We start from the raw sequence: 25,682 nt of genomic DNA, 5'->3' as shown, positions 1-25,682 counted from the left end.
TATGTGTCTGTCGGTCTGTCCTCTATCTGTCTGTCTGTCTGCCTGAATCTCTCTGTTCAAGACCCTTAGGCTACTATAGCAAAATATGCATAAAAGGCTTAGGTGATCTATCTATTACCAGTAGCCTAGATATGCAATTCTGCCTCAATTCCCCTCTGCAATGATTACATGTATTTTGTGTTCAATGACAGATGTTTACATGAAAATTAACAATGAGTGCAGAGCTAGAGGGTCTACAATCGTTATATGTGTAGCACGTACACACACACGCTTATTCATTCGGGTGTGCGCGTACTTCCATGCGTGCCACCCGTGTGAAAAATAGGTTTTTAGCACACTTGTTCTGACGTCACTTGCATCGATCTTTTTGCATTTTCCTTCTCGTTGCACGTCGTTGTTGTCACCTGCAAAATATTCTATACTCTCAAGGAATACAATGCAATATTTGGATCATGTTTTTCCCACTAGATATCTAAATACGCACAACATTTTTTATTTTACCATTCGGTTTTGCGGTTTGCTTCGATAGTGATTTGGTGCGCGAGTGACTGGCTGCAGTGGAGCTGTTCATTCAACACAAGCGCGACACTTGGCGATGAAGCTGAAACCACCAGCTACAGAAGCGTAATCTCTTACATTGCCAAAATTACGGGCGGAATTAAATACAACTCTCTGTCTCCGGCCTCTCAAAGGAGAGACAGGAGGTTCATCATGTCTGCTAAAGAGAGACTAAAAGGGAAGGTGACCAAAGACAGCGTCACCTTGCTGCCTTGTTTCTATTTCGTTGAGGTAGGTGAGTTTTACCATTCCGCGACAGCTCCAATGCGCATTGAACCGCTGGCGCTGGAGTAGCCTAGAGAAACAATGTGTTTTGAATGAATATGCGGTGACTGACAGCGGAAATGTAACGAAATACAGCTGTATCATATTTTATGCACAACACCACATTGCCTACAGGTAGCCGCGCAGAATGTGTGGCAGTCACGGCGGCACTGTGTATTGGTATGGCAGTCACGTTGAAGGCTAGGATGAATGATGAGGCTGCCCTGAAACTACTTATTCAAGGTTAACGAGCTGGCGGTGGGGACTATCTTCATGTCTTTCTGTCATGTGTCATATAACAGATTCATACAGTAGCCAATCAACTGAAGTGTTGAACATGACAAACAATAAATAATTTCACTCTCATCTGAATAGTCACATCACTCTTGTTTCATATCTGTTTCATTGCTCATATAACTCAACACCCACATCATTTAGAGAGTGTTCATAAAAACTAGTTGGACTATGCAAAAATGACTCAAAGAATTAAACATGTTTAGCCTTGTTTGTTTTCTCCCAAGCAGGGATCATGAATATTAATATGCCATGCCAGTTTATGCAGGCCTACTGTTTTAAACAGCCTGTTACACCCATGTCAAATATTCATGTAGCCAAGGGTTGATTCGTTCATTTGCATTTAGTGTGATTCGATGCAGAAAGGTAGTAATGGCTGAATCTGGGAGTTCTCCATGATGGTGAAGACTGCTGTGTAGTTACAAAGCATTACAGTGGGTTTAATGACGCTCCACCAAATATGTAGGCCATGTTTTCCATTCATTATAGATCGATTGATGATGAACTATAGATGATTACCTGAAAAGAACATCAGGTTGGTCTTTGAAATAATGGATTTTAGAATCAGAATCCACATAGACATCATACAGAATATACAATATCGGAACACTAACCATAAAACATAAAACTCTAGAGTGTATTATAGGCTGATTACAGTGGGAATATACAATTAACAGATGGGAAATATCTATATAAGCAGAGGGAGGGATGTTGCCTTGGCGAATACAGTATACAGTGTTGGGCCATTGCAATAGAGTGCAGATTGGTATTCGAGGTCATTGATGACAAGGTGCAGTAATCGGCCCAATGCAAAGTCACTTAATCCCTATGAGCCTGATGGCCGGTTGATGAGGGCCACCGCAGGGAAGAAACTGTTCAGGTGGCAGGCGGTTTTGGTCATGAGTCTTTGAGAGATGGGGTGTCCGGGGTGGGAGGCGTCGGCGATGATCTGACCTACACGCTTACTTGTCCTGGAGGCGTGCAGGTCCTTGATGGAAGGCAGGTGACAACCGGTGACCTCCGCAGACCAGACGATGCGCTGCAGTTTGCTCTTGCAGCGGGTAGACGCAGATCTAAACCAGACGGTGATAGAAGAGGTGAGGATGGACTCCTTTGGTCACGTTTCCCCCCTATACTAGGCTATATGGCCTGGTTCTTGGATGGACACATTGGAGAGGGCTAGATCCCCATAATAAGTTGAACAAGCTTTCTCATGGGGCTTCTAAAGTACAGGCAGGAGGGTTGTAATGCAAACATGTCGTTGAGATGCAGAGGTTCCCTTCACTTTGTCCATCAAGCAGATGGAAGTCAACACTGACTTCTTTGGTTTCAGTCACTATTGGAAATATATGCCCTATGGATATGAGTTGAGGATGAACAACATAAATGTCCTGCTAACTTGTGAGTTGGATGTGGCTTCCAACTGATGTTGGAATTAGAGCTGTTTAAAAAGACCGCCTGAAATATCAGCCTGTTTTGGCCTGCCTGGTGACATCACCTGGAGTTAATAATATTTATATTATGTTAATAGACCTATAAGAAAGGAAGTTCCAAACCTCTCTGCCAATAACAGCTAGTTTTCAGTTTTCCCCCTCCCCACTCAGACCACTCCCAGACAGTCCTAGCAACATTTTTGATTGAGAAATTGCTCTTAACTAAGAAGCTATTTCTGTTTCTTATTGACCATTTTGATTGAAAGCAATCACAGTAAGGTACTTAATTGTTACCCGGGAAATATTTGATATTGAGATTTTTTTTAAACGGCTGCATTGGACCTTTACCGGTCCAACTCATAACAGAGCTGGCTTTAGTTCAATAGTAGCCTCTGCCGAGTCCCCAACAACTGGACGGTCCAGTTTTCAAGGGAAATGGAAAGAGAGCCTGTGACGAGACTTCCGCTTTTGGACGCTAACAAAGCGACCCTCCATCTTAACTCCTCCACATTTACTGGATTCATTGAACAGTGCACAAGAGAACCTCCCCCAACAGTTATTTTTCTTCTTCTGTTCAAGACCAGTATTTAGGGCAGGGGTATTAAAATCTTACCCTACGAGGTCCAGAGCCTGCTGCTTTTCTCTTCTTCCTGATCATTTATTGCACCCGCCTGGTGTCCCAGGTCTAAATCGGTCCCTGATTAGAGGGGGACAATGGGGGAAAAAAGGCAGTGGAACTGGCTTCGAGGTCCAGAGTTGAGTTTGAGGGATGTAGGGGATCTAGTTTCACGCGTGTCTTTCATGGCTGCTACGTTAGGTTAGTTCAATAGTTCATTCCATTCTATACCATTCCATACCATTCTATACCATTCTATACCATTCTATACCATTCCATACCATTCCATACCATTCTATACCATTCTATACCATTCCATACCATTCTTGGAAGCAGTGGCTGTAGTGGATGGCAATACTAGTTTTGACCAAATGTGGGTTGCCTTCTCCATCCCCATAAATGCACAACATGTCTGATATCAGTAAAAAGTCAGTGGAAAGGTGAGTAAAAAAATAAGATTAGAGTAATGAAAATGGAGAACCACACGGTGGTACAGAGTATCTCATTTTAGCACCATGGAGAGTTCTCTGCACCAGCCTCTATTTCTTCCTCGGGTTCATTTCTCTTTAGCCGATGTCGACTGTGTTTACTATGCTTGAGTAAGCATAAAGACGCTCAACGGGATATGAAGAATGGCTAACTCTTGTCTATGTGTGACATCAACAAGAAGGATTGCCCTGGGTAAGAGAGAGAGAGAAAAGAGAGAGAGAGTGAGTGATCATTGTAATATAAAAGTGTCATACCATGGGACTTAAATCACTGCCCTGGTGGCCCAGCCTGCTCTACCATGGGATTGAATAGAAGGGAATATCCAATGAAAAACTAAAAGTTATATCTCTACCACAACAACAAAAAAATCATTATGAAAAGTGGAAATATGTAAAGTGTAATCCACAAACTCAATTGATGTATAATATGTTGGTAAGAGGTATGGTGACAATTTATTCAGAGCTACGGTAAGGAAAGAAAAATGTGGCTGATAAACCATTGGTCGCTCAACCGGGGAAACTGTATTATTCTAACATAAATATTCAATGTGACACTGCATTTTTTAAATATGCCCTTGGGCGGGGAACAACCCACTGCCCCTCCTTCAGTCGATTTACATCGATGTTCCTTTACGGTCGCTTAAGGACAGGCAAAATAATCGTGCAGATCATCGTTTAGTTAAGTTCTTTAAGGAGCTCAATTAGTCAATTAACTGGTGGCATCATAGCGAGCAGAGAGCCTACACAGAACCTGGATTGCAGTAATCCAACAGATGCAGGAACAGACTTGCACGGTAAGCTCTTATTAAACGAGCATGAGGTTGCAAAGTGCTATCAGTATGGTGGGCAACCAGGCAGCACAGCTCCTCAGGTGTTTGTTTGCGATTAGCTTCATACCCATCATTTTTTGGCAACTGTAAGATGCTTCGGAAATGAATGCATGTGGATAGATTGGATTGTGATGAACAATACGGTAGAAATTGTGGCACTGTGGCATATAGGCCTACTCTATATATCTCTTCATCATCATTCATGTTATGGAAGGGGCTCAGTTGCTTCAATGGTCCTGTGACAACGCGGCTTGCCTTGCGTCCATCTACTCTACCTATTTATTACTAGCGTTAAGCTAAATATTATTCTGCAGCGTTACCCCAATATTTAGTGCATTGCAACGTAATTTAACTAATATTAAGTCGCCATTGTTGTGTTTGAAGAAAGTCTGTGTTTGTTTGGTTATACTGTCATATCAATAATGTCTCACACACAAGCAGATGGTTTAAGAAACGTTTCACAGTTTTCAGTTTACATGGTCCACATTTAGCTATCATTAAAAGTAATAAATTACTCACTTTAGATATGTATATACATTTTTAATTGTATTTTTTTTACCCCTTTTTCACCCCAGTTTGTAGTTACAATCTTGTCCCATCGCTGCATCTCCCATACGGACTCGGGAGAGACAAAGGTCGAGATCCATGCGTCCTCCGAAACACAACCCCGACAAGCCACACTGCTCGCTTATTGACACACTGCTCGCTTAACCCGGAACCCAGCCGCACCAATGGGTCGGAGGAAACACTGTAGAGCTGGTGACCCGAAGTCAGCGTGCATGCGCCCGGCCCACCACAAGGAGTCGCTAGAGCGCAAGGGGACAAGAACATCCTAGGCCGGACAAACCCTCCCCTAACCCAGACGACGCTGGGCCAATTGTGCACTGCCTTATAGGTCTCCCGGTCGCAACACAGCCCTGGATCGAACCCAGATCTCTATAGAGACCCCTCTAGGACTGAAATTCAGTGCCTCGCTGCGCCACTCGGGAGGCCACATATATATACATATATCTTTTTACATGCAGCAATGTGTACTAGAGTGATATAAAAATAACAGGAGCTAAAGCACGTATTCACTGAATACCACATTAGAATGTTGACAGGAAGAAATGTTCTAAGGAATGTTCCCTATTGTAGATCACTTTGATAGTGGTTGTCTGAACAGGAGAGTGGGAGGCTGGGTTTCATGAATCATATTGTGAACCCATCCAAGAGACTGCTGCATTCCCAGTCACCTCAACTCATCCTCAGACATCAAGTGGGATTTGGGGACCTTTCAATCATCATGGCCTGTTTACCAATGGAATTATCAATTGAAACTCGAAACGTGAGCTTGCAGCAGCCTTTTAGAGATGTTAGTTGTTACATTGTTTCCCCCATGTCCGATGTGTGCTTCCGATCCTAGGGGGAGGCAATGTGCCGCATTGGGTGCCCATTCACATTGCCTCGTGTGGTGGTGCCACATTTTGGAGCAGGGGTCTAGTTTCTCTCTGTTGAGTACGTAAATGTACGGCCTCTGTATTGTTTCGGGCTTAGGGATTGTATGGACGTATGGTTCTATGCTATTATTAGGAGTGTAAATACTGTGATGTATTTTCAGAAAGATAATGTCACCTCTGTAGAAGTGAGTTGGTATGACCCATTCCAGGTAGGAGAGTTACCAACTAGGGTGCATGTTTTGACAGTTTGTTTCAGACCTTCAAGGGCTGGAGGAAATGGGTAGACCGCGAAAAATGTATCTGCGTTGTCCCTCTGCGATAGTAATGATGCTTGTTATGTGTGCAGCTTTAAGGTAAAGCAGCTGTAGGACACTGTGAAGTGTTTACCAGACAGTTATTCTGTCTTTTCTGATTTTCTAGGATCCGCTTTGTCAAATATCGAGTTGACTGCCTACCACTATAATCGTGCTGTAAACAGAACAGCTGACTCCTAGAATCCTTCATTTTTGAAGAAGTGTAAATTACTTGAATTAGAGCTCATTCAATGATTGAAGCTGGAGAAACTCGCATGAGCGATAGGGGAGTGGAGTTTCTCCTTACGATGTAACCTTTGCATGACTCTGTGACCTTGAACCTGGTTCCCTGGTGGTCGCTAAGACTGTAACTTGGGCACAGTCTTCTAGTAACACCCCCACCAACAGAGAATGGTTGCTCTCACTGGTGTTACATCTGTAAATGCCATCACAGCCTCTGAAGATGCCTTTGGTCAGCTGCAAAAAGATAAACATTTCCCTTCAAATGCATTTTCCCTTGAAATGCTACGCTTCCATATATACATTTGTTTGGTTAATCAATAGTCCTCACGCATCCTCAGCAGACTGCGTGCTATGCCATTCCGTTGCTGTTGTAATAATGTGTCATCCCCACTGCAAGGGGTACATGGAAACCGCCTGTGTGATTTCTGGAGAAACACATTTCTCACAGAGCTCTTGGGTTGTTCTGAAGTGGAGTGCACTACGAAGGGAGAATTAATGGGAAATCTACCCTATGTAATCGCTGTGCTTTCATAAACCACTCGTTTTGTGTTCTCCATGTTCACAGTTCGTGTTGTTGTGTTGGTTCTGTATGCACTATGCGGTGTGGTACACAGTGCTGTTGTGCTTGGGTAACAGATGGTTATCAACAAAGTGCTAGGCGGTAAATCTCTTAAGACTGTTGAATTCTGTCGGGATCCAATCACTCTTTAGCGCAATGGTGTTTCATATCAAACCAGTTATCATCATTGTATTCTCTATGTATCTTAGTTTGCTAAATGAAGTCGCTAATTGGAAACAGGGGCCCCTTTGTGGCCCTGTCTGGAAGAGCATTGCTGTTTAAAAAGGCTAACATCTCAGTGCTCAGTGATGTCATTTTGAAGAATAGTGGGTTGTATTTTGGATGGCTTGTCCGACAGGGCTCTTATAGTAGTTTGCTTTCTGTCTGCTGCCTGCCATATGTTATCATGACAGCTTCTAACCTTTTCCCCCTTCTCTGTCTCTCATTTCTCTCTCTCCTCTCTTTCTGAAACATCTGCCTATTGCCCTCCTCTGCTTAATCTCTCTCTTTCTCTTTCTGTCTTCCTCTATCCTCCTCTCAACCTCATCTCTCTCTCTGTCTTCCCTACCATTCCCCCTCTCCCCCCTCCCTCCCCACTCTCTCCCTCCAGCTCCCGATCATGGCTTCCTCTGTGGTCAGCCTGTATTTCCTGGAGCTGACCGACGTGTTCAAACCGGTGCGGTTGGGCTACAGCTGCAATGACCGCAGTCTGAGCATGCCCTACATCAGGCCCGCTGAGGAAGTCATCCCTTTCCTCATGCTCTTCAGCCTGGCCTTCGCTGGACCTACAGCTACGGTCAGTATAACCACAAACCTCATTCCCTCGCTCCCTATTGGTTGCCTGAAGGGTGTAGCATCATAGCCTGTTTCCAGATCTGTTTTTGGCGTCTTACCAACTCCTAGTCATGCCAAACAATGAACATGGAAGTTGGAAAGACAGTACGATCAGATGTGGGACCAAGCTAGTGGCATCAGTGTGCTCTTCAATTTACTTTCATTCCGGTGTTAGCTGAACTCACAGTCAGTGTTCAACCAAATGTATTCTTAGGGGATCACTTCTTAGGGTTTAGGGCCTGTGCTGGAAAACTCACTCCGTCCTGGTTTACTCACTGTGTGTGTGCTTAGTCCCCCTCTAAGGGTTCCATATTCAGATTGTCAGCTAAATTCACTCTTCATGTTTCATTTCTAAGGGCTTACTCACGGCCAGCATGCCCTTAATCTCAGTGTGTTCCCTCCTAAGGGTTCCTCCACATTTCAGTAGTCACATATGGTTTATTCATGCTGAATGAGAGTTCAGGGAGAATCCAACGGGCTTACTTACACTGTCTGAGGTTCACTTCAAAAAGGTATGCCTTTTCATATCTTAGCATGCTCATTTACCTAGACTTACTATATCAGAAGGGTTTTCTCCCAATGGTATGTCACAATGTGTTTACTCATGCAGATGAATTCACTCCTAGGCTGTAGGATCACTTCTAAGGGTTCACTCACCCAGAAGTGTACACTCCCTAGGTTTTTTCCCCCTTTACAGTGGATTTACCTTTAGGGTCTAGTAAAGAATAGGTTTTCATTGTTTTCAAATGTAATATCTCACTCTTCCAAAAGTGTTCTGTCTTTGGGCTCGTAAGGGTTTCAAGTGCCATCACTTTGCTAAAGGTCTTGGTTTTGGAATCGTTTCTTCCATAAAGATAACATCTATGGTGTTCTATCTATCGTCTCTTCTCTATATTAGACACTGCTCGTGTGAGAAAACAACAGACCTGAAGGTGTCCGCGATACAGTTTCCCATGGACCTTTTATGGAAAGTGTTGGCCTACACGTTCCAAAACATCTTCAGATTTCTCTGGTTAATAATTGCGTGTTATATTCATACAATCCTTAGCATCACTCTGCTGCTGCTAGTCTCTCTATGGTCCTCAGCAAAAATTCCCCTGACAGCATCTCGCTCGGCGACACATTCTCTTTCTCTCTTTCGGCTGTTATCACCTAGGCAACCTGCGGGGTGTTGTGCTTCTTGCGGTGTCATGCTTTGTCTCTCAGACCCATACAGTTTGGCTGGCGCTGTCAGCTTCTATTGGACTGTTGCCCACCTAGGGCCACTGGCTGAACATCAACACAGACAGACAGACAGACAGACAGACAGACAGACAGACAGACAGACGGGCGGGAGAGCGGACGGACGGATGGACGAGCGGACGGACAGACAGACAGACAGACAGACAGGCAGGCAGGCAGGCAGGCAGGCAGGCAGGCAGAGAGACAGACAGACAGACAGACATCTCCCCGGTCCTGTGGTGATTTTTTATTGTTGTTAAAGCCCTATAGTATCCTACTGCATGCTTTATTTAACAGGTGGCCCTTGGGGGTGCTTAGAAGGGCAGTTGGTTACAATAAAGCATAGCCATGATAAGGCCAAATATTGTTATAGCTGAAATTCACCTGCTAAAACCATTTATGTACAGTGTTTCCCCATTTACAGCTTTCCACTGAAGGGTTTTCTCGTGGTTTTTTAATACGTGCATGACTTGGTCTCGAGGTGGAAACACACAGAGGAATCTAAACTTGGTTTCTCTATTTAGGTTTCTTCTACTTTAGCTACATGACTACATTTATCGGACTATGTTACTAGCTTTGCAGTCCAAAATGAATATGGTTCAGATAATAAGCTGTGACTTGTACTGTTGTTATTTTTTTAAAGAAGTAGGTCACTATACATCTTTAGTATTATACACAAAAACTACAAGACGGCCATATAAGCATACAAAAAATATTTTCAGTATAATGGCTAATGAGTCCGCCTCTAGCATCATGGGCTATGATGGTTAATGCAACTCCCCATCTCCCTCCTTGAGTCATTAACTTCATATTATCCCCCTTGTTTGAGATAAATCATATATATAGATTCTATAACATCAATATTCTGTAGCAGGAGATTATTGATGGACTATAAATCCTGCCTATTTCATTTGTTCCCACTCGCTGATCCTCTCATCATGAAAGTAAATGCAGGCAATGATGTATTTAATGTTATGTTCCTCCTACGGTGCCGAACGCACACTTTACATTATACAGTATAGGCTATACTGTAGTAATTGCTCCTAGAATGGACATGTGTTCATTATTATAATTATTTGTTTTGAATAATTTTTGTAGGGGCTTTAATATTGCAAATAGATTGTGGCTTCAATCATTGTACAGTAATTGTCTGCATTCTTTCCAATTCCCCATATATATATATATATATATATATATATATATATTTTTTTTTAACAAATATAAATATTATTTTAAATATGTACAGTGCATTCAGAAAGTACTCAGATCTCTACACTTTTTTTCAACATTTTATTTTTGGGAAACGATTACTGTGATTCATCCTATACTGTTCCGAACATCGTTACCTCTTAGCAACAGATGTGGGATACATACACACACTCTCCCCACCCTTCCCCCACAAACAACCACAAGCTCAGATGTTCAACAGTTGTTCCATCCCCGAGCCCAACTCAAGAGAAGACTTGACGTGCGAATGCATATACAGTTGCAGCTGTTTGAGAAGGCATGCAAAATTGAGCAAGAATGGGGAGGTTTTCAAGTCCTAGCTGAAGGAGCTCAGATACACCCCTTTCCCCTGAAACACACGCACGCTGGTCCCCCGTTGTGACCATTTTCCCAAGTATCTCTGAGCATCTCACATTCTGTATGTGTTCATACATAATTGAAGTTATCCCCTGGAGTTTTCTCCATGTCGATGTTTTCCTCTTTCTCATACAGTCTGTCATTGTATGGTGTTTCCCACCTGTTCTCATGGAGTAGATATATTTCCCCCCGCTGCTTAGATGGTTCAACCCAGATGTACAGTGTTTCCCCAACAGGGTAATTTGTTTCTCACCCCGCAGGTGAGATAGTACGTGCCAGCTGTCGTGGGGAGTTTCCCACGCGGGTCCTGTGGTTTGTCCCAGCTGTGGTCCTGTGTAGTAACCAATCTCTACCTTAGCATGGCACTGGGAGCCGTGGGAGGTATCAGACTGTAGTAGCTGCCTCTCAGGCAGCCAGTTAGTGTAGCTGCCTCAGAGGCATGTAGTTATTTTAGCTGCCTCAGGTGGTGGAGCAGCCCTGCATTCACTTTAGCCATCTCTCCTTCACTAACAGATGCTGCTATCCACTGAGATTATGAATACATTATCTGTCAGTGTTGGCGTCATTACCTAATACATTTCTAGTCAATTCAGGAGCAATCCTATGAATAAATTATTTGGTCCAATTATTCAACATACAGAAACTGAACTAGGATGGACCCCAAACCTGGTCTGTGTTAATTAAACCCTCCCTCTGTCTGTCCTTTCTGTCAAATCTCTTCTTAGATAATGATAGGAGAAGGTATCCTGTATTGCTGTCTGTCTAGGAGAAAGACTGGGGTCAAAACAGAGGCCAATATCAATGCAGCCGGCTGCAATTTCAACTCGTACATACGGCGTGCTGTTCGGTTTGTTGGTAAGTTTAGGTATTTTCTCAATCGTGACGTCTTGAAAACATAATGGCGTATCTAACTTCACAACACTGACACAGCTGTGTAGTGAACACCCACATGTTCTGCATAGTGTTTTGTCTTGTCTTTTGGTGATTAGCTGAGTAATACCTCCCTTGCTCTCCCACTTTCTGCCCCCCCCCCCCCCCCCCCATCACTCTACCAGGGGTCCACGTATTTGGACTGTGCCTCACGGCTCTCATCACTGATGTCATCCAGCTGTCGACGGGCTACCACGCCCCATACTTCCTGACAGTGTGTAAACCCAATTACACCACGCTCAACTTGACCTGTGACGACAGCTCCTTCATCACAGAGGACTTCTGTTCTGGAGGAGCAGACCCATCCATCATCAACGCTGGCAGGTCAGAGTGCTAATCTAGGATCATGTTTGCCATTTAGATCGTAAATACAGATTAGGACTGGTGGAGGGGAACATTATCCTAGATTTGAAGGGGAAAAGTAGGAGAAACTTCACCCTGGAGTTTGTAAACACAGGCACTGAAATTGTGCTCTGCAAGTGGCACGCAACGTCGTCTATAGTGGGCCGCCACAGATGGTCATTAAGCATATCTCTCCAGTGTAGTATATGCAGAAGTTTCACACATTATTACAGCGAACACCTTTCCCCGCCAGTAAACCAACAACATGCCTACTGTACATCTATCTGTTGTTCATATACTCTACATTGGAAAGCTATGTTACGAAATGCTCATTTGCAATGTTAAGAATAGCGCTAGCTTTCTAAACAACACCCACACTAGCCTCTACCTCAGGAGTGACTCACCGCCAGTCTCAGAGACATTAGTTTGTTAAAGGCACTTAAAGGAAATTAAAGGAAATTTTTCACCCATTTTAAATGTTATATCGGCCTGCTTGAACGGCAATACATGTAGCTCAGATACACATGAAAACATGAAATGACCCTGGGAATTGATAGAACATCGCTCAGAGAAGCACAAATACAATATAACATAAAAAATGGGTGAATCTTCTTTATTTTAATGTCTCCACTCTCCACCACGTTGCTGGCTTTAACTTAATAAATACTGTGTCTGACTCACTGTACAATGTAGCTGTCCTAGCTACGGTCTGCCGGTACAGAAATAAGAAGAGAGCAAGGAGAACCGGAGATGCTGTTCCTACAGCCCACTCGGTTCATCCCGGTGCACTTACGAAACAGGGAATGTGTGGCAGATCTGCCTGAACCCACACACAGACCAGGCAACTGAGTATTTCACAGCTATCATTTTCAGCTCTTACCAAGGCTGTCAGTTTCTGTTTACTCAATATGCGGAATCTGTACTGTGTGTATTCTGTTCTGTCCAGCCTCTCAGGAAGGGAAGTAGGCCTGTGCACATCTGCATGGAGATAGGCCCCTTTGTAATCCATGTTAGAAGGTCCCTCAGTTGTCAGATTAAACATTGTTGATTTTCTTAGGATTAGCATATGTTTTAAATCCTTTAAGTGTGCTGTTTTTGTATTGTATAAATGATGTAGGCTATGGAATACTTTAATAGGCAAGTGAGTCTGGAGGAGGACCATAGATGAATGACTGCTACAGCACAGTAGGTATGTGCTGCTCCTGAAGTCTGATTGGCCGTCATTTTTAATAAAGTGAATTAATAGCTGTTTGTTGACTTTATTCCTCGGTGGCAAGCTAGTTCAGGCTAGGGATGTGACAATAACTCGCAATGCTTATGCTCAAACTGCTCAACATATGGTCAGTGATTTGTGGGGCAAATATAACCAACTCATTGCTGTGGCAAATCGATCACGGGTTGCGCCCTTCACGGTGGATCTCCCTTCAGTCCGTCTCACCGTCTCTCAAGCGGAAGATAAAAAATGACCGTCTCCCTCTCCTGTCGTTCCAGGAAGTCCTTTCCCTCGCAGCATGCCACTCTGGCCGCCTTCGCTGCTGTCTACGTCTCTGTAAGTAATCCAGCTACAAGCACACATACACACACACAGACGTACACACACACACATCCTTCTCCTCAGCCTAACTGGTCCTCATCCACTGGATGATGACCATGTGTCTTACTCTACAAATGTTTTCCATGTTACTCTATTTCGGTTTGAACAGTCTCTGTTAAGGTCCACAAAAACATACATATTCCTTGGAATGGTTGAATTGGAACGCAGTCGTAATGCGTTTCGACAAGGCACCTCTGCTAACAATTAAACAGCTATTTTATAGTGTATTGATTCCAGGCCTCTCTACAAACAAGAACAATTTGTCGAATCCATAATGCAACTGGATATATGGTAAATAGATAACTGTATAGACGATAGCTGAATTATTAGCTGTACGGCATCCATAGTAGGAACTCGCCAGTTGTCAGACAAAACTCCCTGGCTGTGGCCGAAATCTGTCTTGCCTACTACTTACTAAAACGGCATACTACATACTGCATACTACATACTCATACTACATACTATTTAGAACATACTGTTTGGTAAAACTGAATGCAGTATGCAACAAATAACAGCATACTATATAATACATCTATACTGTGAAGGCATCATCTAATGTGCAATCGCGCTTGTTACCGTCATTCGTTCATTTTTGTAGAGCGAGTCCCATATTCTGATTATCAGCTGTTGTCAATCACATTTGGATCCGAAAAGACGATCCTCTTCCTCTATAGTGTGCAGACAATTCTACTAGATAATTAACCGAAATGAGTATGACATCCTGGCATTTAAAGAATGCATATACTTTAAAAGTTTCTCTTTTCGCATACCCAAAATACTATTTAGAATGTAAGTATGGTGAGTTTTCCGACAGAACTTCCAAAGTTGCCAGTTGGCGACTTCCTAATATGGATGCCTGAGTAATGGCACACTGAGTCTCCTCTCTCCTCCAGATGTACTTCAACGCTACACTGACGGACTCCTCCAAACTGCTGAAGCCCCTGCTGGTCTTCACCTTCATTATGGGTGGCATCATCTGTGGCCTGACCCGCATCATCCAGTTCAAGAACCACGCCATCGACGTCTACTGTGGCTTCCTCATCGGAGGCGGGATCGCCGTCTACCTGGTGAGATGCTCTAGTAGATCTCTAGTTGATCACTGATCTTCTAGGTCTTGGTCTGGGGAGACTAACTGGTGACACTCGACGACTGTAGATCTGGGTCTGCGTATGGAAGAGAACCCTATCCCCTATAAAGTGCACTACTTTTTCTGGCCAAAAGAAGTGCACTATATTAGGGAATAATGTGCCATTTCGGACACTCCAGGCTCTTTAGTCTTGGTCCTGGAGACCGACAAGAGGTGCAGGTTTTTGTTCCAGTCCATGTCGTAACACACTTCATTCACCTTGTAAATTAAATAACATGCCAAATTGATTTAGTTGAATTAGGTGTGTAAGTATCATGATGGAACAAAAGCCTGCATACCCGGTGGGTCACCTGGACCAGGATTGAAGAACACTGATCTGAAGATTCATCTCATTGCAGCCATTCTTTCTAATACTAGAGCACACCTCTGATATAGCTAGCCTCTTATCTCCTTCTGGCATTTTAGAAAAAATAAGGTGCTATCTAGAAGCTAAAACAGTTCTTCGACTGTTCCCATAGGAGAAACCTTTGAAGAACTATTTTAGGTTCCAGGTAGAACCCTTTTGTTTCCAGGTAGAACCCTTTTGTGTTCCATGTAGAGCTCTTTCCACTGAGGGTTCTACTTTTGGAACCCAAAAGAGTTCTAACTTGAAATAAAAACAGTTCTACCTAAAAACCGAAAGGTTCTCCTATGGGGACAGCCAAAGAACCCTTTTGGAACCAGAGTGGAGCCTCTAGGAAAAGGTGCAACTGTCTGTCTGTATATTGATGGATGTAATGAATAGTGGCATGTTTTGCTAGCTTGTTTGTTGAGTCTGTGGTGCTTTTGTAAATGGGGTTCCAGAAATCCAATTACCGGCATGCTGAACAAAGCAGGATGCACTAGTTTTGAGCAATATGATTCATGCTGTTGTATGAGGGTGTCAATGTTTCAACATTATTCAAATACTGTTGGCTATAATTAGGCTACATGGTAATGGATATGTCACCAAAATGAAATGTGCATTGAATTAGCTTAATGTGCGGCATCAGAAATACATAACATGATTACGATTGGTAAAGATACTGTACAATACTGTGCATTTGCTCAAATCCTTTTCAGCAATATGCGGCAAAATATTGGATTTTCATGGTACTGGATCATGGACATGTATAAATAACAGACATGCACATCCCACAAACATTCATGTCACACCACCTACACCCACCCACACAATATCCTCACATTGAGGAATGTTAAATCAGAAGTGCTTGAGGCTATGATGTGGCTATGATCGTGCCACTGACAATTTACCACGACAGTAATATAGTTGGCTGCTGCATTATCTATGACTCAGTGACTAAGACATGTCACATGACCAGTGGCACACCAAATCCACTGACACAATCGTGCAGACCTCATGTTGAACGAATGGCTCTTTGCCCTTGCTTGTTTCATGTCTTTTTGTCTTAGATATGTTCACTGAATGATGCTTGATTGTGTACTAATGTCTGTCTACAGACGCCTAAGACAATTTTAGACAGTTATAGGTAGATACAGATATATTAGGTATAGATAGGTAGGTAGAGGTAGCTCAGGATGGTAGTTCAACCTATAAAGAATGCTGTCATGGTCTGTCCTCCCTTCAGGGTCTGTATGCAGTGGGTAACTTCCAGCCTACTCGGGACACGTCCAGACAGCAGCCCCAGCCTCCCCCGCTCCGCGAGCCCCCCAGGAGCAACACCGTGCCCAACGTCAGCCAGAGCGCAGGGCGCCACCTGCAGCCCAACAGCCTCAACAGCATGAACAGCCTGAACAGCATCAGCACCACCGATAGCCTCACCGCCGCCCGTCCCGCGACCCTCCTGACCCGGGTCCCCTCCTGCCGCGAGTCCAGCTCCCTGAACAACCTGAAGAGGGCCAGTGCTGATGTGGAGTGCATCACCTCGTCAAGCACGCTGTGTAAACAGGACAGCCTGGTGACCTTTAACAGTAGCACGTTGCCCAGGTCGCACGGCGGCTCGCTCCCCGAAGAGCACCGGGTCCCGCGCCGCCACGCGAGCATCCACGCCTCCATGGACTCCACGCGCTCCAAGCAGCTGCTGTCGCAGTGGAAGAGCAAGAACGAGAACCGCAAGTTCTCACTGCAGGTGATGGACAGTGGGGTGGTGGTGGGATGCCACCATTCAACATCCTCCTCCTCCTCGCCCCAGAGGACCATGGAGCTGAGGTGCAGCTCTGAGCCGTCCGCCATGGGCCTGGAGGCGGAGCTCCGTGCTCAGGGCCACATCCCCGCCCAGTACATGAAGCTGGCAGCTAGCATCGTGCCGCTGTCCAACCACCTCCCCCACAATGGGGGCAGCAGCGGCCTGGCTGCGGGGGCCCGCGTCTCCATCCAGTCCCGGCCAGGCTCCTCCCAGCTGGTCCACATCCCCGAGGAGACCCAGGAGCACAACAGCAGCACCTCCACCAGGGAGGATGAGGATGACGAGGACAGAGAGGATAGCTATGTCGGCGGTGGGATCCCTGGCGGGGGAGGCTCGGCGCGCTCCAAGTGGCTGAAAGTGGCCAAAGAGGGCGCCCTGTGCAGGACTAACAGCCTAACTAACCAGCCGCGCATCATGCAGGTCATCACCGTGTCCAAGCAGCAGGGTCTGCTCCAGCACGGCAGCCCCAAGAGCTCTGAGGACGGTAGCGTGGTCAGCTGCACAGGCTCCATCCATTACAAGGCCCTGACGGACCAGGAGCCCGGCCAGGGCATCGTAAGGGTGGAGGCCCACCCGGAAAACAAGCCTGTGATCAAGCCTCCGGACGGCAGTGGCTCCTGGAGGTGGAAGCCGCAGGAGCAACGGGGTAGCATCCGCCAGTCCTTTGAGCTCAACGACCTCAACCGCGACTCGGAGAGCTGCGACTCGCTCAAGGACGGCTACGGCTCCATCGACGGGAGGATGAGTCAGACGGGTACGGACACTGGCAGTGAGCGTGGCGGTGGGGGAGGGGGTCACCCCTACGTGCACCACCCACACTACCACCACCACCACCACCACCCCCACCAGGGCATCACCACCATCCGTGTGACCCCTGTGGAGGGACTAAGTGGAGGGGGCAGCGAGGCCGCCTCCGAGACCCTTTCCATCGCCTCCAGTCGGGAGTCCACCCTGCGGAGGAAGGGCAAAATCATCCTGCTCCCGGATAGAGGTCCAAGTCCGGACAACTCCAGGAACTATTTCAAAGGGTCCTCCCCCACACCGCCCCCCACCCTGGGTCTGGCGTATAGGGAGTGAACAGCTGCACAGTCGGCACTTACCATTCCTCCTTACTGCCCAAGTGGTGGTCCTATCTGTCCCCCCCATGAGTGGCCTTCTACACTGGATCTAGTCTGGACCCCACAACAAGACCAATGAGAACATTCAGCTCATAAACGGCTGTATATTATCAAACCCGTCATAGATTCAGTGGAGTTAACTGGGCTGGATAAATTGTCCAATGGTCATATAGTTCATTAGAGCTATCTTAGTGTGTCTGGTCCAGGAAGGCCACTGTACAGTACATAGGGGTTTCTCCATTACTCAATAATCTGATCATTCTTCATTTTTTGCAGTTGTTTTACTGTTAGACCTGGTTTGATAGGACCGGGGCTACCTTTATTGGTGTGTGTTCTTTGAGAAAATGAAACTATAGCACGCACAATAATCCTTTAAAAATGCAGGAGACGCTGGATAATCGCCACAAGGTCATTTTGCGCGCACTTTTCAACCCTCCTTTCATTACATTAACTTTGATCCATTTGAGAAGCACAACTTCAAACTCTTTTTATATAGTGGCTATAGTGGTTTGAACTAGGAATTTGATACTATTTTGTTATCACCCGGCAAGAGCCTTCGATGGCAATAAACCGTGCAAGTTGTTTATTAAGGGTGTGTTCGTAAATTCTCTCCGGAGTGCCAGAGGGTGCTCTGAGTGTGTTCGTAAATTCTCTCCGGAGTGCCAGAGGGTGCTCTGAGTGTGTTCGTAAATTCTCTCCGGAGTGCCAGAGGGTGCTCTGAGTGTGTTCGTAAATTCTCTCCGGAGTGCCAGAGGGTGCTCTGAGTGTGTTCGTAAATTCTCTCCGGAGTGCCAGAGGGTGCTCTGAGTGTGTTCGTAAATTCAGAGCGTTGTCAGATTGTCTGTTTGTACATTCAGAGCGTTTCACTCTCGGAGCGTTCAGAGCGCACACTTGACGCTCTGGCCAAGGAGTAGAGTTGGCAGTCAACGGCAGTCAATCACCCAACCTAACTGGCTAAAGTTAGCTAGCTTGCTAGCTACTTCCAGACATAAATGAGAGAACAGCTCACTCTGACCATTTTACTCACCATAGCAGAGCTGGTTAGGCTGTTTATGTTATCCAGAGAGTTGGTGACTGTAACTGTGCTGCTGGCAACAATTTACTAATGCTTTTTTTTGCCAACGTTTACTGATACTGGCCATATTCAACAGCTGTTGAGCGTTCGTACATTCATCAGTTATTCTGCTCTCTGGCACACTCAGACGAGAGTGCTCTGAAATCTGAGTAGATAGCCAGAGTGAATTTTATGATTGCACCCAAAGTTGATAGACATGATGTTTTGTAGGCTTTTTCCATTGACGATCTGTTCTCTTTCTCAGCATATTAATATCCCTGTGTAATGTGACTGTCATAGTGTGTTGCACTGCATAGCAACTGCATAGGAAATGCATAGCAACTCTAGAGGTGCTTTTCATGATACAACAGTCATACATATAGTACTCTGACAATTGTGAAAATAAATGTTTCTATTTTTTGCTATGTACTGTACATATTTATAGTACTCTGATTGTGCTGCCAACAATATTCACATGTCCTCGTTTGCTTTTTTCTAATTATTGATAGTCTATTTTACCAGAGATGTGTTTATTCAAAGTTGTTGTTTTTGGAACTTTAGCAGGATATGCATTGATTTGGTAGGTGATTTATAAAAGAGCGATGTTTTGAGAAATCACCAAATATTATCACTGGGGTTAGAAATCCCAGTAACTCTCCCAAAATCCCCAGGTTTTTCAGAAGTCGTGAGTGAATTTCCTCCAGACGCTGGGATTCTTACAACCGGGATTTCTGGAAAACAGTATGTTATGCTTTTTCTTTTTTTTTGCTCACAGTGGTATACAGTGGCAAATACTGTATATTAATAGACGAACAGATACAGTGTGTAAGATAATTGATTAGTAGGGGTAGTGGGTTAACTATGTCAGATAATTGATTAGTAGGGGCAGTGGGTTAACTATGTCAGATAATTGATTAGTAGGGGCAGTGGGTTAACTATGTCAGATAATTGATTAGTAGGGGCAGTGGGTTAACTATGTCAGATAATTGATTAGTAGGGGCAGTGGGTTAACTATGTCAGATAATTGATTAGTAGGGGCAGTGGGTTAACTATGTCAGATAATTGATTAGTAGGGGCAGTGGGTTAACTATGTCAGATAATTGATTAGTAGGGGCAGTGGGTTAACTATGTCAGATAATTGATTAGTAGGGGCAGTGGGTTAACTATGTCAGATAATTGATTAGTAGGGGCAGTGGGTTAACTATGTCAGATAATTGATTAGTAGGGGCAGTGGGTTAACTATGTCAGATAATTGATTAGTAGGGGCAGTGGGTTAACTATGTCAGATAATTGATTAGTAGGGGCAGTGGGTTAACTATGTCAGATAATTGATTAGTAGGGGCAGTGGGTTAACTATGTCAGATAATTGATTAGTAGGGGCAGTGGGTTAACTATGTCAGATAATTGATTAGTAGGGGCAGTGGGTTAACTATGTCAGATAATTGATTAGTAGGGGCAGTGGGTTAACTATGTCAGATAATTGATTAGTAGGGGCAGTGGGTTAACTATGTCAGATAATTGATTAGTAGGGGCAGTGGGTTAACTATGTCAGATAATTGATTAGTAGGGGCAGTGGGTTAACTATGTCAGATAATTGATTAGTAGGGGCAGTGGGTTAACTATGTAAGATAATTGATTAGTAGGGGCAGTGGGTTAACTATGTCAGATAATTGATTAGTAGGGGCAGTGGGTTAACTATGTCAGATAATTGATTAGTAGGGGCAGTGGGTTAACTATGTCAGATAATTGATTAGTAGGGGCAGTGGGTTAACTATGTCAGATAATTGATTAGTAGGGGCAGTGGGTTAACTATGTCAGATAATTGATTAGTAGGGGCAGTGGGTTAACTATGTAAGATAATTGATTAGTAGGGGCAGTGGGTTAACTATGTCAGATAATTGATTAGTAGGGGCAGTGGGTTAACTATGTCAGATAATTGATTAGTAGGGGCAGTGGGTTAACTATGTCAGATAATTGATTAGTAGGGGCAGTGGGTTAACTATGTCAGATAATTGATTAGTAGGGGCAGTGGGTTAACTATGTAAGATAATTGATTAGTAGGGGCAGTGGGTTAACTATGTCAGATAATTGATTAGTAGGGGCAGTGGGTTAACTATGTCAGATAATTGATTAGTAGGGGCAGTGGGTTAACTATGTCAGATAATTGCTTACTAGGAGCCTTAATAAAAAAAACATTTCTTAAAGATGGGAAATTCAAGAAGGACTTTGAGTCTTTGTGTCCTTTGTTGCCTTTAAAATAAGTATACTAATAAGTATTCACTGTTTTGATAAACATTTTGATAAAGTACCCTTTTTCCTATCAGCTCATATAGCCAACTAAAATCTATAACTGCTGTACATGTTGTGAATGCTACTCACTTTGCACTCAACTCATTTTCAAGTAAATGTATCTATTGATGATTGCTATAAAAAGGAAACCACTCTCGGGAGAGGCTTCTCTTCCCAACCCATTGCTATGCGCACACGAATTGGTCTAATTATCCGGTTGATTTTCCAGATTGGACAATGTGACAGCCAAGCCTGTGCTGTGGACTTTGGTTGTACTGTTAGATTAAATTAAATAATACATTAGTCTCCCTTGGGCTATAATGTACAGTGTACAAGTCACGACTGAAGCCCTGTTTATACCTGGTTCTAACATGCGTCCTTTCTTGATCTTGTTCACATTCGGACTGTGCATTGTGATTGGATTGTGATCAGATCTTTCAGCCCGCATCCAGAGGTAGTCAGGTACACATAGGTAGTCAGGCACACAAGTATAGACAGATGTGGACAGTTCAACCATTTTAAATCATCGTTATCTCGCACTTTAAAATCATTGACAGATGTCACCATTGACTTATGTCAATATGTGTCTTAAAATAAATAAATATTATTTTGAAAGAATAGCAGTCAAATAATTTACATACAGGGAGGAACCAGGAAATCTGGTACCAATGCAGACACAGTGGACGGATTAGGCTTTTCACATCGGATATTTTTCAGAGGTGATCTGATTTGTCAAAAGACCAATTTGTGAAACAAAGATCAGAACTGGGCTACCTGTGTAAATGCAGCCTCTGAGACATTTTAATACCACATTAGATACATTTCTGAAAATGTGGGCACAATCAGAGTGTGGGCAAGATCAGCACAAAGAACGCATGTTAGCGCCAGGTATAAACAAGTCTTGAGAGACGAGGTTGTATAATGCCAATACCATCCCTCTCCCTCCCACAAGAGTAATAGTAAACAAGTGAGTCATAATCGGTCGAAAGCAAGTTTATTATAGTAAACTAAAACTGAAACTAAAACTAATCATGAAAAAACAATTTAGTAAAACAAAATTATTAACAAACCTGTTTGAAAAACTAAAACTATACTGAAACTATTATCTTTGACTCCAAAACGAACTAAAATAAAGCATAATGAATTATGTCCAGTTTTATATTTTTTATTTTTTTTACAAACAAACTGGGTGTTAAATACGGTTTTCAAGCTTTTGAATCTGGTGGGTAAATGCGTCCAGGAGATGGCGACGTTTCAAATAGGCCTAGTTTGTGAATCGCTACAGAGAGGAAGAGGCGAAGCGAGAGGCTTGACTCTACCCCAAAATCTGCCCATGCGGAGAAAAAAAACAGGCAGAAGCAGAGGAAGTGGGGATTTCTTTGTATGCAGCTGTCAAATTTGGTCAAAACACATTTTAATTGCTAATTTGCTGTGTGAGGCGTATTTGATCGAATAGCCGTAATGTTTATATTGTTAAGTGGACTCACGTGGAATTCCGACAACTTTGAGAAAAACAATTTTGCAGTGATGAAAAAAGTACCCAGTAGTCATACTTGAGTAAAAGTAAAGATACCTTAATAGAAAATGACTCACATAAAAGTGAAATGGTGGTGGATCTTTGATGTAATGGGGCTATTTTGCTTTCACTGGTCCTGCGACTCTTGTTAAGGTCAACGGCATCATGGCATCATTTAGCCAAAAGCCTGGTTGTCTCTGCATGGATGCTGAAACTTGGCCACAAGTGGATCTTCCAGCAAGACAATTACCCCAAGCACACATCAAAATCCAGAAAGAAGTCCATAAGCACAGACAAAGAATATCAAGGATCTGGAAGGATTCTGTATGGAGGAATGGTCTGAGGTCCCTCCCGATGTGTTCTCCAACTCATAAAATATTTTAGAAAAAGGATCAGTGTCATAATCTTCGAACACTATCACTAGCTATCACTAGTTATCACTAGCTATCACTAGATAAACATAGTCTAGGTCATTTGATTCTTCTTACATGTACAGTACTACTAAATGTAAAAAGCACAGGTGTAAACATACTCTAGAGAAAGTTTCCTATCACCATATGTTTTGCTATTCCAGATCTTTCGCTATTCCTTTTTTTACATTGAGATTGATTTAATCATTTCTAATAATTTAATTTAATAATTTAAAACTAACCTATGACCTTAAAAGTCACCTTATGTATAACTGCCTCCCAGTTGCAAGAAGACGACATCCCAAAAAACACCCCCAAAAAACTATGCAACACAAATGGCTCCTACCCTCCAATGCATGCTGTCTGTCCCTAACACTAAAACTGAAACTAAGGGCTCTATTAAATCCATAGCGCTGAAGATCCGCTATACAGCGTGATTGACAATTTACGGCAACGTTCCCCGCGGGCGCGGCGACTGCATTCACTGTAAACGTTGCATATGTCGGCTCAATCGGAAATTACCTTTACATTTTAATGCGGATCTTCGGCGACACTCTGGCGATACGGATTGAATCCAGCACTAAATAATATCAAAACAAAATATCAATATTTTTATACAACTCAAAACTAAATCAAAACTAACAAATCAGGTCGGAAAACGAACTGAAACTAAGCTGAATTTCAAATAAAAATGTCAAAACGGATAGAAATAAAAGTGAATATAAACACACAACTATTACAACCTTGATCTAAAGTACAGAAGTGAAAAATAACATTACTTTCACTACCACTGGTTAGTGGCACTGTAACTATCACACATGATCTATATGTGTGTGACATGCTAATAATCAATGATTTATATCCAGTTTGTTGTGTACAAAGGTAGAACCATTCAGCAATCTATAAATGTAAGTAGGGCGTGTATAGTACGTATATTATAGTAGGCTGATACCTTTACAAAACTGTGCCAAGAGCTTACTGCACATATACAGCAGGGGTCTCAAAGCCATTTCGCCGGGGACCACGTTCTCTTTCAACGAGGTTAAATCAAGGTCAGACCGCATTAAATACGTTTGTGGCCCGTGGGTCGCCAGTTTGAGACCCCTGACATGAGTGTTATGCGTATAGAACACTATCTACTCATGAAGTAACATGAGACATCTACCACAGTATCATTTTTGTTGTTGTTTTACATTGGTCATGATATGTCGGTCGCATTTGGATTGCCAAGATAAGGAATGTAATTCAGTTTGTTTGTGTCTGTACACAATAATATGAACGTAAGATGTATTAAATGAAGATTTTGTTAAAAATGTCCGTCGATAATCACGTTTTTTTTGTGTGTGTGTGTGTGTGTGTTTTTCTTTTCAGTGACACTGAATTGATATTATATAAATATTCTACATATTTTTTATGTCTCAAAGGGTATATTGGAGGCGACGGCTTAAGGGGGAAATGTTTCATATTTGCCTGTGTACTTTCATGATGGCTTTAAACTGTGGTCATATCTGCATGGTCATTTTAATATGTACTGTATCTAAAGGCTTATTTTTTTTTGTATATGACACCTTTTGAAAGTTCTGGCTGGTACCTTGATTTATACCTACTCAATTGATCAATCAAACAACCAATTGATTAACTCGGAATTATTTCTATCACTGTAAATACAATATTTGTAACTTTGCCATGCAGACAATGTTGTTAGGAAAGCATATCTACAGAAATAAAATCATGTTTGGCAGAAGAAGATGTTTTGATGTTTAATAGACTGAGGATGCATTTGTACAGAGTTGAGAGCATAGAAATGGAATTTATAATAATCTAGTCATTCTATTTCTATGGTCGAACTGTCAGTTGGCTTTATTATACATCTGCAAACGTTGGCCTGTGCACATTCAGAACAGATGTGGTGATTGGCAGATAGCTTTGTGGCTAGCGAAACAGAAGCCTCAGTCAGGAGTCGCTCTTATTTAGAGGGTTGAATTCCAATCATTGTGTATAATGATACCACCAGACATACTCTGTATTCCACATTCTAAATACACTCTGTATTTCACTATTCTATGGAGTTGACTATGTCTAAATATTGAAATAAATGTTTGATTATCAAACTAGATTGTTTGTTGATGGTGATATCTTTTTCTGTCTCATCTGTGTCACGGAGAAGCATAGTGATGTCATCTTTGTATTCAATGTATACATTGTGATGTAATGGTATATGTCATTTCCCTGTGTCACATAATCATATGTTGATGTAGTTCTTTGGTAGGGGTAGAAGTAGACCGTGATGTCCTTTTATCTGTGTCACATACTGTATGCTCATAGTGATGTCATTTCCCTGTGTCACAGAGGCACACTGTGATGTTATGTCTCTGTGTCACAATGGCATATTGTGATGTCAATTCAGTATCACAGACTTACAGTTGAAGTCGGAAGTTTACATACACCTTAGCCAAATACATTTAAACTCAGTTTTTCACAATTCCTGACATTTATTCCT

At 43.1% G+C, this 25,682-nt stretch overlaps 1 protein-coding gene across 1 annotated transcript; it reads left to right on the top strand.

Moving 5' to 3' along the window:
- Positions 1 to 353: 353 nt before the first annotated feature.
- On the top strand, positions 354 to 25,298 carry LOC109875126 (phospholipid phosphatase-related protein type 4-like). The gene is made up of 7 exons (XM_020467335.2): positions 354 to 789; positions 7,628 to 7,813; positions 11,382 to 11,511; positions 11,712 to 11,910; positions 13,420 to 13,477; positions 14,416 to 14,589; positions 16,238 to 25,298. The coding sequence occupies exons 1-7, from the start codon at positions 712 to 714 to the stop codon at positions 17,870 to 17,872; spliced, it is 2,460 nt and encodes an 819-aa protein (XP_020322924.1). The 5' UTR covers positions 354 to 711; the 3' UTR covers positions 17,873 to 25,298.
- Positions 25,299 to 25,682: the final 384 nt, after the last annotated feature.

Source organism: Oncorhynchus kisutch, linkage group LG30 (assembly GCF_002021735.2).
Source record: "Oncorhynchus kisutch isolate 150728-3 linkage group LG30, Okis_V2, whole genome shotgun sequence".
Taxonomy (NCBI): Eukaryota; Metazoa; Chordata; class Actinopteri; order Salmoniformes; family Salmonidae; genus Oncorhynchus; species Oncorhynchus kisutch.
The sequence above is the reverse complement of the archived record's forward strand: the minus strand, read 5'-3'. Positions and strand labels throughout refer to the sequence as shown.